We start from the raw sequence: 17745 nt of genomic DNA, 5'->3' as shown, positions 1-17745 counted from the left end.
CTGTTCGCTCATGAACCGTGGTGGGAAAATGAGGGGTCGTGTTTGGGGTTCGGGGGCTTTCACCGTCCCCCAACCCCAAACTGCTCGGAAGACAGTGGCCTACTTCGCAGGCACAGAAAGCTTAGGGGTGGGCCAGGTGAAGCCTCTAGAGTTCTCCACTTACATTGCAGGGGTGGTAGGGGGTCCGTGTCGACAGAGAAGTGGTTTGAAGTTAGTTTTCCCCACAATAATGAATATTTTACTGATCCCTGGCTCTGCTGGCTTTGACCGAAACAGGAAAAAGCCATTTCAGGTTCGAAGTCATTGAAGAGACAACTTGTTATGTTCTGGCCGCTCCGAGGACGGGAGGAAATGGGTGTGGGGCCCAGGGTGTCCCCCACGTCATGCACGCTTCAGAGGCAGGGTGCCTGTACCTCAGATGCAGTTGGCGATGCTTTAAAAGTCACACGGCGGGTCAGCCTCTCACCCAGACTAGTGAATTGCAGGCAGAGAATGCCCACAAGTAAGAGGCCCCGGGACAGAGGGACCAGATTGGGTGGTGACTGCGCAGGACCTCGGGCTGACTGCGTCTGTTCCCTGAGCCTCAGCCTCTCGGCAGTGAAGTGGATAAGACAGGAAACCCCAGCTCAGGGCTGTAGGAGTGGGCACAGAAGAAGCCGTGTGCAGCGGACCTGTAACCACGGATGCAGGTGTAACCATCATGCGGTCCTGTGGCCAGGCCTGTTGACCTGGGACTCAGTCGAGCTTACAGCAGGGCCTCTGGGATGTGCTGGGCTTGGTGCTAGTCAATTAATAAGCAAAGTATTAACCCCAGGGGAGGGGGTGAGCGTTGAAATGGTCCCTGAGAATGGATGGTGGGTCTTCCTCAGGGACATCTGATGGATTCTCACCTTCACTGATGGTATCACTTCTGTCATGGGAAGCAGGGAGCCCTGGAGGCATTAGAGCAGAGGAGCTGGACCCTCTTTGGCATGCAGCTGGGCCCCTGGTTCTGGGCAGAACACCTGTAAAGTCCTCGTCTTTTGTGCTCCTTCCCCCAGAGAACTCTCTGATCTCATTTCTTGCCTCTGCCATTATTGTTACTCACTCTGTTCCAGCTACACTGGCCTCTTTGCTGTTCCTTACACAGGCCAAGCATGGCCCTGCCTCAGGACCCTTGCACTTGCTGTTTCTCTGCCTGGACCTCTCCATTCCTGGGCTGCTTCACTTCACTCAGGTCTCTGCCCAGGTGTCACCTCCCTTGAGGTGTCGCCTCTAAAATACGAGGTGTCACTGTCACGTGTAAAATAGCACATCTGTTTCTGCTGCTTCCCTTTCTGGCTCCAGGACCAACAAGCACAGGTTTTTGTGCCCACTCTATCCCCATTGCCTGAAACAGTGCCTGGTACAGAGTAGGGACTCAATAAATACGTGCTGAATAAACGAGCGAGTTGACCTACACAGAATGAACTTGTATCCATTTCCCGAGTTAGCATTTCCCTGTCCGTCACAGTCACCCTTGGGACGGTGACCCCGTCAGCTTGGTTACGATGCCAATGAGGATGTCCGACGCATGGCACGTTGCAGCGTGCACTGTCACTGTTACCCGGACCTCGTCTAGCACCGTGACAAGCACATGCACAAAGGCAGGTCTGGGATTCTACCCTAGGCTTCCCTGCAGACCCTCAGCGACGGGAAGCCCACTCCCTCTGAGGCAGCCCTTGGCATCCTGGGCAGCTCCTGGAAGGTGCAGGAAGGAGAAAGCGAATTAAGGGTTTGAGCCAAGGTGCATTTCTGCCGTCCTTAGGCCAAGAGCGTGAGTTTTCCAGTTGTGACAGACCCGGCCTCTGCTCTGTGGATCAGCCCTCAGGGTGCCGAGTCAGAGGGCATCCCATGGCAAGAGACCCCTCGGCTGTCATACCTGGATGAACGGGAAGAGGAGCCCCACGGCGAAGTTGGAGAGCCAGTTGACGGTGCCCGCGATGATGAAAGCAGCCGGCCGCTGGGGCTGCTGGAAGAACTCGCCGGTCAGGATGAACGGGATGCCCCCTGTGGTGGCAGAGCAAGGGCGCACGATTAATCACCGATTAATCACTGCGACAAGGTGACAAGGTCGTGCTGCCGGCCTCCATCTCCATATGGCAGGGCGGCACCCTTTCCGTGAGAGCCGGCCCTGCCTGGACGAGGGACAGCTTCGGGAATGCGTGCCACAGTCAGCCCCTAACTCCTCAAAGTGTACGAACCGCCTCTCTGACCTGGCGCATCCCAGTGAGAGGCGACTGATCCTGTTGGCTCTCCCAACGCCTTCTGAATCAAGCTGTAACCCGCCACAAGATGACTACAATAGATGCCAACTTGATTTCCAAGGCAAGTGACATTCACTGGCATATTGTGTCAGGCAGGTCCTGGCTCCCATATTCCCTGGGAGAGAAACCTGAAGCCCAGAGAGCTTACTTGACTTACTCAAGGTCACCCAGCTCCAGTGTAGCAGGGCCAGAACTGAGGCTTGGTACTCGACCTCCACAGGTCGGCACTGGCCCCGCTGATCCTTGCCTGACGGGGCAGAAACCCTCACTCAACCGGCAAGCCATTCGTCTTCCTGATCTCCCCTGTGACTGGATGGGTGGTGGGTCCCAGTCCCAGAGTCGCCCCGACAGCGGGACGTCACTCAGCAGAAACATCACTGGCACTGACGGAGGACAGTTGTTTATCTTGAGGACTATAATGTGCAGTTGCACGATGTTTGTCACCCCTCACCTCCTGGATGCCCGGAGCTCCCCACAGGGGCTTGCACCCATTTCCAAATGTCCTCGGGGTGCCACACGTAGCTGAGAATCCCCAAGGTCTGCACCGTACTCTCCCTGAACTCAGCGAGATCCAGGATTGGGCCCTGTGCCCAGACCCAGGACCTGGGGCTCAGCATGGCCACTGGGGTCCTGTTTGCACCACCCCCCAAATGCAATCCCCACTGTGCCAATCAGATCTACATGCCGGCGTCGTACAGACAAGGGTAGTGGAAGGGGAATGCCAGACTCTAGGAAGACACTTAAGGGTTCCATGGTTGTTGACCGTGCTGGGGCTGGTCCTACAGTGGTGGACGACAGGAGCAATGTCCTGCCCCCTTGGGATTCATTCCCTCTTCTGGAAGGGGGGAGAAATGACTTGTCTATGAAAAAGAAGTGAACGAATGAGTAAGTAATTACAACATGCACTAAGCATGGAGGGAACACACTCAGCACTGGAGGGAGCCGGTGTTCGTAGCGGTCAAGGAGGGCTCTCTGGGAGGTGATGGGTCAGATGTGACTTGAAGGAGGAGACACAGCTTGCTAAGATTTGGGGAAGACTGCCAGGCAGAGGGACGGGAGGGTGAAAGGGATTGGGTCAAGGTCTAGAGCAGAGGCCACTCTGTTGAGCGAGGGGAGAGAGGAATGGTATTAAGCGGGAAAGGGAAGCAGGACCAATTAAGCAGCCTCTTGTAGATCAAGGAGAGGGTCTGCTACTGAAGAAAAACAATGCGGGGTTTTGAGTAGGGGCTGATGTGATCTGCCTGCATTTTGTAGAGACCACAGCTGTTTAGAGAGGGGACCGGAGGGTGGAGTGGTGGCTGCAGGAGGCTGCTGGCCAGGGCAGGAGGAGGCCATGGTTGCCTAGAGGGCTTGCATGGTGCCAGTGGGGATGGAAGGAAGGGGCAGAATTCAGAGACTCCACCCCATGGAGGCAAAGCTTTCACTGTGAGCGTTACAAACAACATATACTGATCAAGTTCAACCAAGAAACCCAAGGCGACAGGGATCACAGGACGACTCAAGCCTGTCCCTTCAGAGTGTTCACTGTTATAACCCCTCTATTCTGCCAGCAAGCCTTGGCCTCCAGCACATCAAAATGACTCAGAATGGACCATCCCCTCATCCCCCATTAGACTATGAGCCCTCCAGGGCAGACAGTGTCCCCATCTGCCTGGCATCTTGGGCAGAGAGTAGATATGTGATCGATATTCACGTACTTGTATTAGACACTCAAAATTTGATTTTGAAAAGATCTGATATATTGTTTACTACAAAGAAAGGAGACTTTCCATATCTTAAAGGTATCTATCAAAATGTGCAAGAACAACCGTGACGCATTGAAACGTGCGAAAACCAGCCTTTAGGTCTTAAGCAAGCACGATATTGCCTTGTCGACAGTCTGTCGCACACCCGGTTGTTCCCGCAGCTACCACCACTGGGAGCCGTGCGGCACACCCTCAGGGGTCAGTTCACAGCTACTGTGAAGCCTGGACAGGGCTGAAGGCTGGTGTGCCACCTGCCCTGACTTCCCTAGGTGTGGTCTGGAAGCACCTGTCGGTAGCTCCATTAACATTCCTTATACTGGTACATCAGCTTACGGTGGAGCAGAGAATGTTGATACACCTGCCTCCCCACATGTCTCTGTGTCTCTTCAGGGCTGGGCCACGACTTGTTTGCTGGTGGTGGCCCTTGCTCCTGGCACAGCACTTAGGATACGGATACTAGGGACTCAGTAAACGTCTGCAGGACCCACAAGGAATGAGCAAGATACTGAGGTTCACAGCACATCTACATTGGGTCTCCTCTCTCCTCCCTTCAGGCCACCTCTGAGGGCAAATACAAGAAACAATAAGAATTCTGTACAGCCTGTTTTGCTGATTGGTTTTCATTTCCATGATCCCCCTTGAACCTAACAACCAGGTGGTAAAGCACAGCGGGCTAGGGCTTGGCCTCTGGTGTCAGTAAGGACAGGTTTAAATGCAGCTCTACCGAATCTCTTTAGAATTAAGGCTTCTCACCTGCACAGTGATGACAGTAGGAACTTACCACGGAGGTATTTGTGAGGATTAAATGACTACTAAGCACTTAGTATTAAGTAGGGCACATGAGAGGCATTCAGTAAGTGTTAGCTTCTATAATTAATATGGTAAGTGTTAGCTTTTTCTTCTTATTATAGAAAGAATTATTTCCCTTCATTTTGTCATGAGCTAGCTGAAGTTCAGAAAACGGGAGTGACATGCCCAAGGACTCTTAGCCAAGAGTGATGATGACAAAACGAAGATGCTGGTGGTGATGATTATAAAAAGGACAATGGTGCTGCTGCGGCTGCTGATGGGGCTGACAGTAAGTGGCACATATTGTAAAAAGCACTTGACATACGTTATTTCATTGAATTGCCTAGTATGTGGTAGTTGTTACTACTATTTTTCCCACTTAATGTATAAAGAAACAGAGGCATAAGAAAGTTAACTGATTCCCTCAAATCATACCACCATGGGACTCGAACTCAAGGCTGGGTAACTGCCAGTTTGAGTCTTAATGACTCCATTGTGACGCAAGCAGGACTAAAGACGTTTACAATTTTTAAAATATGGGAAAGGAACTTAAGAGTATTCATGGTTTTATCTGAGTGCCCTACCAACTTCTGGAATTCATTTTTCTCTTTTGTCTGAAGGCAATGTTAGCCTGGTTTCCTGAGAGCCTCTCACTGTTTCTTTAAATCCAAAGTAAAATGAGAAAGAATGGGGTGTGATATGCAAACAGAGGGGATTTCTGGGAGGTCCTTTATTTTTCTGTTGTTTTTCAAAATGAAAATTGTGTTGTTATATTTTTCTGATTATCATGAGTAATATGTACCCATTTTTAACAATTAAAGAAAGCATACAATGTAGAAAAGCATGAAAGGAAACAAAAGTCATCCCTAGACCTTCCATCCAGAGATGATATCCACTTGTGTTTTGGTACTTGGCACGGACATTGAATGTTGCTATAGAGAAGCCTAGAGCTAGTCCAATACTTATCCTTTAGGCAACTGGCTTTCTCCTGAAGAGATCCTTTCTTATGCTTCAAGTTATTAACTGAACTGTTTACTAACTGTGATGTGTCTGGGGTTGGTCTTCCCATAACAGTCTTTCTTAGAACACAGTGACTCTGTCTCAACTACAGATCCACGCTTCACTTACTTCCTATCTTAGATTTGAAAGCCTCTTCTGTTCTACCTGTTGGACTCTCTACTCCACAGACAGTGATTATCTGTACGTTGGATTAATTTTCTCCCTCTTCCATGTCTGTTGTCTCCTGAATGACTTTATTATCTTGTGTCTAAACAGATTTTGCATGCTTCAGGCAAGCTCTCCCTTCTTTCTCTTCTTCATCTCTCCTCTTTTCTTCCTTCTTCTGGTCCCATGTTGGTGCATTCCCTGTGCCACTGCCTTTTGTCTTGCCATGGTAGAATGAGTTGTTCCATCCAGATTGCCATCCACCCTGATCAACACCTTTTCTGATCTTCTTCCACGATGTCTTTTCTTTCAAATCACAATTGGGGGTGTGAGTACTGTCTTTTAGTAACTTTTCCATAAATGGAGGCCAACATTAGGGCTGGGGAGCAGAGCAAACTTGGAGCATCTGGGCTCTGCTCTGGCCTCTGAGATTTTAAGTGACACGCACCAGAATCCATTCCAGGTCAGGGGTACACCCAGCTTTTGTGCGCTTCAACTGGTCTCCTCAAATTAGAATAGTCTTGGAAAATGAGAAGTCTTTTGGGGAGGACTGCTGCAGGGGAAAGTATCTTCCCCAGGACTGCTGCCTCATCTCCTCACTCTAGTCCCCCCACCAATCAGGGATGTTAGTGAGAGTTCTTAGGGGGTACTGAATCCCCTTCCCTGGTCAGTGCTGTTTCGGAAGGGTGGAGACAGGATGTCCTATGCTAGAATATCCTTCCCTGGTTGCCAATTTTCACAGCCTATGGTATGTTTCCTTCTTGGCTTGCTGCTGGCCATATTTTTTTTTCCATATCAAAGTTAAGGTTTGTTTGGTTGTTTTTTTTTTTTTAACAACTTTTTTAAAGCTCATTTTGTTAGGTATTTGTGGGAGGAAGATCTGTCAGAAGGCTGTACGTGACCACATTTACCTAAAATCCCTTGGTAACTCGTTTTGTAAAGTTAAAGTATTGGTGTTTCTTGTGGTAGGTGTGCGGTTGGCACTCATTTTAAAATAACGTGCTTCATGGGGCGCCTGGGTGGCGCAGTCGGTTGAGCGTCCGACTTCAGCCAGGTCACGATCTCGCGGTCCGTGAGTTCGAGCCCCGCGTCGGGCTCTGGGCTGATGGCTCAGAGCCTGGAGCCTGTTTCTGATTCTGTGTCTCCCTCTCTCTCTGCCCCTCCCCCGTTCATGCTCTGTCTCTCTCTGTCCCAAAAATAAAATAAACGTTAAAAAAAAAATTTTTTTTAAAAATAAAAAAAATAAAATAAAATAAAATAAAATAACGTGCTTCAGAATTAAAGGGCAGTTGGAAACAATCCCTTCTGGCACAGGATTTTGACAAGGGGGTGCCTTCTTCCAAAATCTCTGGTCGGGGCCCTTTACTTTGTGGATCTTGTTGTTTACAAAAAGATTTTAGATGCCAAATCTCACTGGATCTTTCTTCACAACCCAACTATGAGTTGTGAATTATCGCTGCAGATTAGGAAACTGAGGCTCTAGAAGACGAAGGGCTAATGTTACTGGTCCCACTTGTAAATGAAAGATGTGGAGACTGCTTTTAGGTAACAGATTTGAGCAATGGCCCCTAATGACCCCCTGGGCTGAATGCAAACAGGTGCATTAAGTGACCCACCCTGAACCACTATAAGCCCCAACTGACCATCGGGCTACTTATAACCGGGCACAGTTACCGAAAAAGGAAAATCCCATATGTTCTCATACCTCCTCACTCCCTCCAATACTATAGCCCCTCGTCACCCCTCATGCCAGACAGTTTCTCCTTTGCTGTCCTGCTCGCTGCCCCCCTTGCACTGACTGTATTCGAGAAACTTCTATGTCCTTTGTTCTGCTTTGGGTGAATTCTTTCACTTCCTCCTGCTGCCGGCCTCCACCTGACTGGGCCACTCCAATCACCCCTGATTGCACCCACAAAAGAGGATGCGAAGTTGGATTTTCGGACTCAGAATCCTGCCTTCTTTTGACTGCACCTCTCGGCTCAAAAGGATAAAAGATGACAGTGCATTCATGCTGCTGTTTCCACTCTGTATCCAGCGTGCTTCGCACGGAGTTCTCTTCACGTCACAGGACCCATACCTACTGCCTAGGAGTATGGTGGAGCTTAAAAACTTCGTAAATTGTGTTTATGTCTCTTGGCCGACATTCCTTGTTATCTTATTTGGCTCCTACTTGTTATTTGATTTGGCTATGTTATTCTGGATTCGCCGGAAGCAGACCCTGACATGGGTTTTGTGTGTGAGTTGTTTCTAGAAAATGCCGGTAAGGGTGTGGGTAACTGAAGGAAGTGTATAGAGGGTGTGTTATCAGCAAGTCACCTCTGTGGGCCACCAGAACTTAATCCAGTTGGGGCCTCTCGGGAAACCGTGCGGAAAACACATCTCGGAATGAAGACAGCAACAGTCCCTACCTCTTGGCGTTGTTTTGAGGACCAAATGGAACATGCTTAGCAATGTGTGCCTGCAGTGTTCCAGAAGACTGCTCTACCATTTCTGCTTGTGGCTTCCCCCCAACGCGGCCGTTAGTCCCTTCCCCCTCCTCTTCTATTTTCTAGCTCTTGCCAGGCACCTGGGTAAAATGTCAAATTTTATTTCATTTTTGTATAAAAGAAATAAAGGGCAACTGTCCAAACTATTCTATAATTCATATTATTACATTCTTTGAATGGAGCCACTATCATCAACTTGAAAAGCCCTATAATAAGGGCTTTTAAATCTCCTTAATAGTCTCCACAGGTGTGCCCCATGCCACTTAATCCTTTAAACACATTTTCTCCTTAAGGAGGAGTTTTAAAAATACCTTTAAAGTTTTTTTAACTTAAGGGGCGCCTGGGTGGCTCAGTCGGCTAAGCATCCAACTTCGGCTCAGGTCACGATCTCACGGTTCGTGAGTTTGAGCCCCGCATCAGGCCCTCTGCTGTCAGCACGGAGCCTGCTTCGGATCCTGTGTGACCCCCTCTCTCTTCCCCTCCCCCGCTTGTGCTCTCTGACGCTCTCAAAATAAACAAACTTTAAGAACAAATTTTTTTTAATTTAATATAATTTTGAAAATTCTTCACGGATATTTTGCTGTGCTTATTTCGTTAGACTTTATCTTTTTTGTCTGCTCATCTGTCCATTTTCATCCAACATTTACATTCTAAGTCCTGTGTTGGGCATTTTTAGGATCTACTAATCTATGTGATGAGTCCACATAACTGCGTTAGGAGGGGGGTATTCTAATACCCATTTGAAAGATGAGGAAATCGAGGCACAGAGCAGCAAAATGGCTTGCTGAGGGCCACACAAGCGGTCACCAAGAGCTTCTGATTCAGATAAAAGATCCTCCCCCCTGCCCATTCTCTAGGAGACACTGGAGAGAGGGCAAAGGCACTATTTCCCAAACAGCTTTGTTTTGTGACAAAAATCAGGCCATCAGCCGTCAGCACACCTGCAGCTTGCAGGGACCTGGCACCAGCACGCACTTGGTGCAGGAAGGGGGGCAGCGCGAGGGGGTGCTGTCTGCTCGGGAAGCCCCTCGCCTTGAAGGGTGCCTGTTCCGCCAAACGGGGAGAAGGCAGGTCTGTCCCCTCAGAGGGGGTGTCCACCTCATCAGGCATGTGCTTCCCAGGTAGGGAAGGACGGGCCATGTGGCAGGTGCAGCCCAGGAATCCCCGGCAGAGGCTCGTCCCATCCTGACTCTCAGTGGGCACTTCTGGCTCCACGGCCAATAAGGCTTTGGTCCTACTGCAAGCCTCGGTGTCCCCACCTGTAATCTGGGCACTTGATGAGCTCCTCAGAATCTCAGGAAAGCCACCAGTGGCACGTGCTTGGCACACGGTCCGTTACCACCTTGATGAGGCAGCCACCCTGGTGGCCAGGGGCACTGGCTTTGGAGTCAGAAAAACAGCTTCACTTACAGCCTGTGTGACCACAGACAAGTCGTATCGATGGCTCTCAATTTTCTCATCTATAAAATGAGGACAGTTCCTACGTCTTAGCATTGTTTTGGGGGTCAAATGAGAGTGCTTCAGCACTGTGTGCAACACGTTGCAAAGGCTGCCCCGTAACAGCTGGGGCAGATATCCTTCTTCCCATGACGCAATCACTTAAATGCTAGTTGAGTATCGGCCACGTGCCAGGCACGGTGCTCGGACATCGGTGGTGAGCAAGGAGCAGCCTCAGCTTCTCCCAGGGCTTCCAGCATCTGGGAATCCACTGAGACAAAATAGCCAGACCGACCACAAGATTAACTTTCTCCTGGCCCCCATCTCTCCTGGGCAATTACAGCAATGGCGGGAATTAATGGATCAAGAACTTCCTACGTGCCAGGTTCTTGAAAAGTCTGCCCTCTGCAGGACGGAGGCATCACTAAGATCCCTTAGAAGGGATCCCTTAGAAGGAAGACAGCATCAGACACTGTTGGTCTTGGATAAAGAAGAATTACAAGTAGGGGCGCCTGGGTGGCTCAGTCGGTTGAGTGTCTGACTTTGGCTCAGGTCATGACCTTGCGGTCTGTGAGTTCGAGCCCCGCGTCGGGCTCTGTGCTGACGGCTTGGAGCCTGCTTCGGAGTCTGTGTCTCCCTCTCTCTCTCTGCCCCTCCCCCACTCACACTCTGTCTCTCCTTCAAAAATAAATAAACATTAAGAAAATTTTTGAAAAAAAAAAAGAATTACAAGTCATCCGGAGTCATTGCTCTGAACTAAAGGAGCAAAAGCCATTCCTTTTGTATCCAGAGATGCTGCAAAGTCAGGCTTCCACTGTCCAGCCCCATCCCTGCCTTCCACCTTCCACGTGGGGAGACTGAGGCCGGAGACGGGAAGTGAGACTCCCTGTCTCAGACTTTCCAACTACCTGTTTGCTGTGTGCACGTCCTTCGTGGCAATTTCTAGCTCCTGCCATGCTCAGATTGTGCCCACTGCTGGAAATGCCCCCGGCAGTGGAGGGACTTCGGGGCACCCAGGATATATGGGCAATTTACTCAGCACAGGCTTGGCCCTCAGCATGGGATATGTAAGCAATGGCACCTGTCTTGCCTCCCTCCCAGCCTATCTGCCCAGGCAGGTAACCAGCAAAGGTCCCGACCAAGGCTGTGGTCTCGCCCACATGAAGCATGTCTTCTAAAGAAATTAAAGGGAGGCTGCTCTAGGAGGGGGAAGGAGACTCGAGTGTGTGTCTAGTTACAGAGAAGGAGGAGGTCCCTTTGCCACCACCCGTGCCTTCCATGGATGGTATCCTTCATGATCTTTTGACTTCTTTATGCTTTTGCTTATCATGCTCTTCGGGGGTAGGCTGCGTGTTTCTTTTTTTTTTTTTTTTTTTTTTTTTTTTCAACGTTTATTTATTTTTGGGACAGAGAGAGACAGAGCATGAACGGGCGAGGGGCAGAGAGAGAGGGAGACACAGAATCGGAAACAGGCTCCAGGCTCTGAGCCATCAGCCCAGAGCCCGACGCGGGGCTCGAACTCACGGACTGTGAGATCGTGACCTGGTTGAAGTCGGACGCTCAACCGACTGCGCCACCCAGGCGCCCCGGCTGCGTGTTTCTTTTGCTCACTGGTGCTTTCCCCATAGCAAATTGTATCCCTTAATAGATGTTTGTTGAATGGGTGAGTGGATGAATAAATAGGAAATAATGGCCATTAAGCAAGTCTTTCAAGGGAGAGTGGAAATTCATGATGTGGTCAAGGAACCGGTGGGGTGCAGAGCACAAGAGTGGTTTGGAGGGTGCCTGTTTGGAGACTGCAGAGGCATCCCTGGCACAGGACTATACAGAGCTAGGTGGACCCCAGGTGTCTGCAGGAGGTTTTAGCAGGAGGCAGGCAGATCAGACTGTTCTGGAAAGTGGTCCCTGATGCAGAGTGGAGCTGGGGTTGCAGAGGGAGAGTGCAGGTAGACAGGGACGCTGGTTAGGAGACGGCTGCTCAGAAAGTGAGAAAACATTGGGAAAATGTTTGTGATAAAGGCCTTGGTGCCTCTCAGTCTCATTAACAGCCACCCTCTGTGATTCTATCTTGCATTTGCATGAGATCAATCATGCGACTTCGTTAAATTCATTCCCCGAACACTCCGCTCCGCTGAAACATAAATTGAGTCCCCTCTTGACTTCCAATTAGCGTGCTTTGACAAAGACTTTATTCTAGTAGAATTTCTTTAATCTGGACTTTTAAGTCAAATTCTCAGGTTTGAACATCCACGTGGGAGTTTCTGGGGGAGAGGATGTTTTTGAAGAGTCTTGGGAGCAAATGGGCCATGTAACGCCAAACTGACTCTGCTAATTCTAATTAAAAATGAGGCGCTGCCACATCCTAATAGGTGAGGACAGCTGACAAGCAGGTCAGAAAACACAAGGAAAGTCTATCAGGATAAGCCCACGCTGAGGGGTTCTGGAGGGTAGGTTAACCACACCCTGATGGTCTGTTGTTACTCAGTGTGGTCAGGAGTCTACGTTCCGATGAAGACAGAGGTCAGAGGGCTTGGTGGTACGTTCTTCCGGGCACGCCTTACCGTTCTTCCTCGTTTGCGTGGGCACTAGGGGGGTGTCGAAACAGACAAGCATGGGGGCCTGGATAAGGGGTGCTGCAGGTATAAGGCAGCCTGGAATAAGGTCCAGGACCCTGGGGACACCTGTAACTGGAGACCAGCACACCCTCAGCCTGGGTCTTGGTTTTCCCAGCTGCAGAATGGATTGGTTTGTTCATTCTTACAGTGGACACAAGTTACTGAGTTCCTGCTGTAAGCCTGGGCCGTGCTGGGTACCGGGTCTACAGCCCTGAAGGAGCCACGGTGCCTGGGCTACACGGATCTAAAATCCTGCGGGTGCACGGTGTTTTCTGGCTCAAGACCCTAGAATGCCCAAACAGATGCTTTCTGCATCTCAGTGCTGGCCCCCCTCCCCCGCCTGCCCGCATCACCGGCCAGGGGTTTTGTGTGCCTTTCCATGAGCCGAGCCCAAGGGCTGGAGAGTTAACACCTCTTCCTTCCCCAGGACTGACTGCAGGGACTCGCTGTAAATACTTCTTTGGGGTTGGGGTGATTCTGACGTGCGTATGTCCTGAGTTGTCCGGAGTTCTCTGGCTGGATTCCACTCTGCTCACCCTTGGAAATAACTTGATCTGTAAAGCCTCTTCCTTCACCCCCCCTTTCCTTCCCTAGCTTTTACATGTCTGCTTCCCTCCTGGGATCACTCCCCAAATAAGCTGCTTTCCTTGAGTCCTTGTGTGAAGGTCTCTTCCTAGAGAAACCCATCCCTGGTTTTTGAAGCCCTGCTGTGCCCGAGACTGAGGCCCACACCGGCCTGCCCTTTTCTGAACTCCTATTGACTTATAATCGAGACTCCTGGGGCATCTGGGGTGGCCACCTTGTCCTTGCCTCAAAAACAGAAAATCTGGTCTCTGGAACTCCCAGGGCTGACTGCTCACCCCAGTGGTATCTCAACCAGAGTATATCCTGATTGCTTAAAAGGGCTGACTATGTAGGTGGGGGAGAGGGAAAATACTGAGTTGTACATACATCTGAGACTGAGTTGGCCTACCTGGGGGACAACTGGGTAGGAGAAGAGGAGAAAGGGAAACACAGGGCTTTGAATGTGAGGGGGACTCGGGGGCGTCTAATGGGCAGGAGGTGGTCTTTATGGGCAGCTCAGTATGCTAGCGGTGCTGAGATCAAGAGAGAAAGAGAAGAAGGTTTCCAACAACTTTTGCTACATGCTGAGAATTTAAACTGCTTCTTTTTGGACATGGGGCTGGGACTGATGCCTCTAGAATGTGACTGTGGGCTGGGCTATGGCGGGTGGGGTGGCTGGCTGGGCATTTTCAGGCTTATCATGAGTTCTCCTTTGCCTTTTCCTGGATCGTCCTTCTAGAAGTCCCTGAGGACGTGCTGTCATGCCCACTTTACTGACGGGTGGGGAGAACACATGATTTGTTTCTCAAACCCAGACATTTTCAGAGTCCGTGGGTGCTACTGAGAATCATCTCAGACATCAGGTATAATCTGAACCGACTACTGATGCGAGAATCGAGGCCCAAGGTAAAAACTCTCAGCTAAGGTCCCACAGCTGGTAAGGCAGTGGCAGAAGGTGGGATTCGAACCCAGATCTACTGGACTTTCCATGAAATCATCAGGCAAGGCAAACATCTTAAATGACATCACAGCCACCTGTGCTGAACATGGACAGTGTGACTGTCTATGCAGTTATGGTGAGTAACTCTAATGTGCCTACGACTCTTTCTAGGTAGGTAACATTATTCCCAATTTACAGACGAGGAAACCGAGACATGGAAAGGTGAGGTGACTGTCCAAGTCATTCACCTGATACACAGCAGACAGGATTTGACGCCTGGTCTTCCAGCCATGCCAGCTCTGAGGCTGAGTAAGGGAGAGCAGAGAAGGAAGCCCACATTCAGATGATGAAAACAGGGGACCCAGACAACGGAACACGTGACATGCGGCCAACTTTACAGACTATGCGCGTGCAACCTCATTGGGCCCTGCAGCTTTTTCTGACTTTTCTTGGGAGTCTCTCTGAGCAGTGCGGGGAGCTTATCTTTCTTTCCCAGGTGCCTTCCTCAGCTCCGCACTCAGCTCAACTCAGCTCCTGAGGCCGTGGCAGGCGCTCATGCTGAGCTAAAAGCTCCCAGGGACCCAGTGGCCCCAGCCACATTTCCTGGAGCCTGGCTCCGCTCAGCCCGGCTCCTGAGGGTTACCTGCCTGCGAGCCGAGCCAGACTGCAACTCCCGCTGGCCCTTTTCCACAGCCTGGGTTCCTCCCTCCACCTCAAGTGCCAGCCTTTTTGAGAAAAGGCCAAAGCCACTGAGACAGAGGAGAAGCAGGAGAGGGCCTGCAGCTGTCCACGAGGCTGGCCTGACCCTGGTGGTCTCCTCCCTGGGGAGCCTCCTTCCTCCTCCTCCCACCCGTCTGCCCGAAACACTCCTTCTTACCTTTTCAGCTTCACTGCTTGTCACTACCTGTCCCCTGCCTGCCAGGCTGCTGGCACCTTCTTCTCTGCGCCCACGGGCCCTGCACACCGAGAGATGCCCCTGTCAAGAGGCCCAGACAAGGTGCTTGGGGAGGGCGTGTGCAGCGAAGGGGGATCATGCGTGAACTATCACGTGAACAATTGAAGGGGAGAATCTAGAAACGAGTACGTGACGGAGCTAACAGACAAAGAAGAACTAAAACTCGGTGTTTCAGGGGCAGGACTGGCTTAGAACCTGCCTCTTGAGGAATCATGTTGTCCCTTCTTGGGCCATGCCTTTCCAGCTGGGGCTGGACTCCAGGTCAACCCGGCTCCTTTCCATGAAATCCTGTCAATAAGCTTCCTTGTATCCCTCAAGTGACAGGGAGCTCACTCCTTTGAGAAGTAAAGAGCTCGAATCTGAGTCTGACCCCAGCTGAGACCTCACAGAGAAGTGAGGTTCCCTTTTCTGGAGCTTCTCTGAGGCTGGCAGGTGCACCACGGAAACTCCAAGCATACCAAAGCTTCCAAGATCTACAAGGGAGACCTGAAACCATGCAATTCCTAGAGCAGAACACAGGCGGTAATTTCTCTGACATCGGCTGTAGAAACATTTTTCCAGTTATGTGTCCTCTGGCAACGGAAACAAAAGCAAAATTAAACTATTGGGACTACACCAACAAAACAAAACAAAACAAAACACTGCTTTTATACAGTGGAGGAAACCATCAACAAAACCAAAAGGCAATTTACTGAATGGGAGAACATATTTGCAATGATATATCTGATAAGGAGTTAATATCCAAAATATAGCAATGACTTACACAATTCAACACCAAAAAAAAGCAATCTAATTTAAAAATGGGCAAAAGACATGAACAGACATTTCTCTAAGAAAGACCTACAGATGGCCAACAGACACATGAAAAGATGCTCAGTATCATTCATCATCAAGGAAATGCAAATCAAAACCACAATGAGAGACCACCTTGCACCTGTCAGATTGACTCATATCAAGAAGACAAGAAATGACAAGTGTTGGTGAGGATGTGGAGAAAAAGGAACCCTTGTGCACTGCTGGTGATGTGAATTGGTCCAGCCACTGTGGAAAACAATATGGAGGATCCTCAAAAAATTAAAACGAGAACTACCATATGACCTGGTAACTGCACTACTGGGCATTTACCTAAAGAAAACAGGACACTAATTAGGGGCGCCTGGGTGGCTCAGTCGGTTAAGCATCCAACTTCGGCTCAGGTCATGATCTCACAGCTCGTGGGTTCAAGCCCCACATCAGGCTCTGTGCTGACAGCTCAGAGCCTGGAGCCTGCTTCGGATTCTGTGTCTCCCCCCACCCCCCCGCCCCGCTCTCTCTCTGCCTCTCCCCCACTGTCTCTGTCTCTTTCTCAAAAAGAAAACAAGACACTAATTCAAAAAGATATATGCACCTCTGTGCTTTGCAGCATTATTACAACAGCCAAGATATGAAAGCAGCTCAAGTGTCCACTGACAGATGACTGGATAAAGAAGATATGGGGTGTGTGTGTGTGTGTATGTGTGTGTATGTATGTGTATCTGAATGCTGGCATGTTACTCAGCCATAAAAAGAATGCAGTCTTGCCATTTGCAATGACACGGATGGAGGTAGAGAGTATAATGCTACACAAAACAAGTCAAAGAAAGACAAACACGATATGATTTCACTCTATGTGGAATTTAAGAAACAAAATGAACAAACAAAATACAAAAGAGACATGTCTCACATGTCTAAAAGACAGACCTTAAAATACAGAGAACAGGGGCTCCTGGGTGGCTCAGTCGGTTAAGCGTCCGACTTCAGCTCAGGTCACAATCTCACGGTCCATGAGTTCGAGCCCCATGTCGGGCTCTGGGCTGATGGCTCAGAGCCTGGAGCCTGCTTCCAATTCTGTGTCTCCCTCTCTCTCTGCCCCTCCCCCAATCATGCTCTGTCTCTCTCTGTCTCAAAAATAAATAAACGTTAAAAAAAAAATTAAAAAAATACAGAGAACAAATTGGTGGCTTCCAGAGGGCAGGTGGGTGGGGAAACAGGTGAAGGGGATTAAGAGTACACGTATCTTGAGGAGCACTGAGTAAAGGACAGGATTGTTGAATCATTATGTTGTACACCTGAAACTAATATGATACTGTATGTCAACTATGCTGAAACAAAAAAAGAAAAAAGAAAAGAAAAAAAAAATCCCAGCTCCTTAGCGTAGTGGTGAGATCCTCCATCACGGGCCTCTGCTATCCCTCTAATTTCATCTCCTTCCCTTGATAACAACACTTCAGCTTTCCTTGACCCATTCAAGCAAGTTCCTGCCTCAGGACCTTTGCACATCCTAGATCCTCAGAGGGCTGCTTCCTTCTTAGCATCTGAGTCTTGCCGCCAGTGCTAGCTTCTCACAGAGGACCTTCCCATTCACCCTCAGTAAAGCTGCCGTTCCTTCTAGGACTCTAGCCCCTTACTCTATTTATTCCTTCTTAGCATTTGTCACTAATTTTGAAGTATATATTAGTTTAATGGCCAAGGTTCTATAACTACGCATTGGTGGTGGGGCAGTTTGGGGTCTGAAAAAGACCTCTCCTCCATCCCCATGAGACATAAGGTCCAAGAACAAAGACCACATCCCTGTGTCATTCCCCGGTGCCTGGATCAATATAAGAAGTGCTTGGTAAATTTTTTTTTTTAAATATTTATTTATTTGTTTGAGAGAGAGAGAGAGCAGGGGAGGGCAGAGAGAGAGGGAAGCAGAATCCAAAGCAGGTTCTGTACTGTCATTGCAGAGCCTGACACGGGGCTCGAAC

General features: G+C 49.6%; 1 protein-coding gene across 8 annotated transcripts in view; it reads right to left on the bottom strand.

Moving 5' to 3' along the window:
- The window catches only part of SLC2A9 (solute carrier family 2 member 9), a 262594-nt gene that overhangs the window by 29105 nt on the left and 215744 nt on the right, over positions 1-17745 (bottom strand). For 7 of the 8 annotated variants that reach the window (XR_015250599.1, XR_015250598.1, XM_025921820.2 and 4 more), the window contains one exon: positions 1901-2028. Coding sequence is in view for 6 of the 8 variants with exons in the window: in XM_025921820.2 (XP_025777605.1) it covers positions 1901-2028 (128 nt within the window). In the remaining 2 variants the exon portion in view is untranslated. Of the gene's footprint in view, positions 1-1900; positions 2029-12029; positions 12492-17745 lie in introns of those variants that run through there. The other variant, XM_086705452.1, reaches the window with a different exon arrangement.

The sequence above is a fragment of the Puma concolor genome, chromosome B1 (genome assembly GCF_028749965.1).
Source record: "Puma concolor isolate L17-30 chromosome B1, mPumCon1.1.hap2, whole genome shotgun sequence".
NCBI classification, from domain to species: domain Eukaryota; kingdom Metazoa; phylum Chordata; class Mammalia; order Carnivora; family Felidae; genus Puma; species Puma concolor.
Note: the sequence above shows the minus strand (reverse complement) of the source record. Positions and strands in the feature narration are given on the sequence as shown.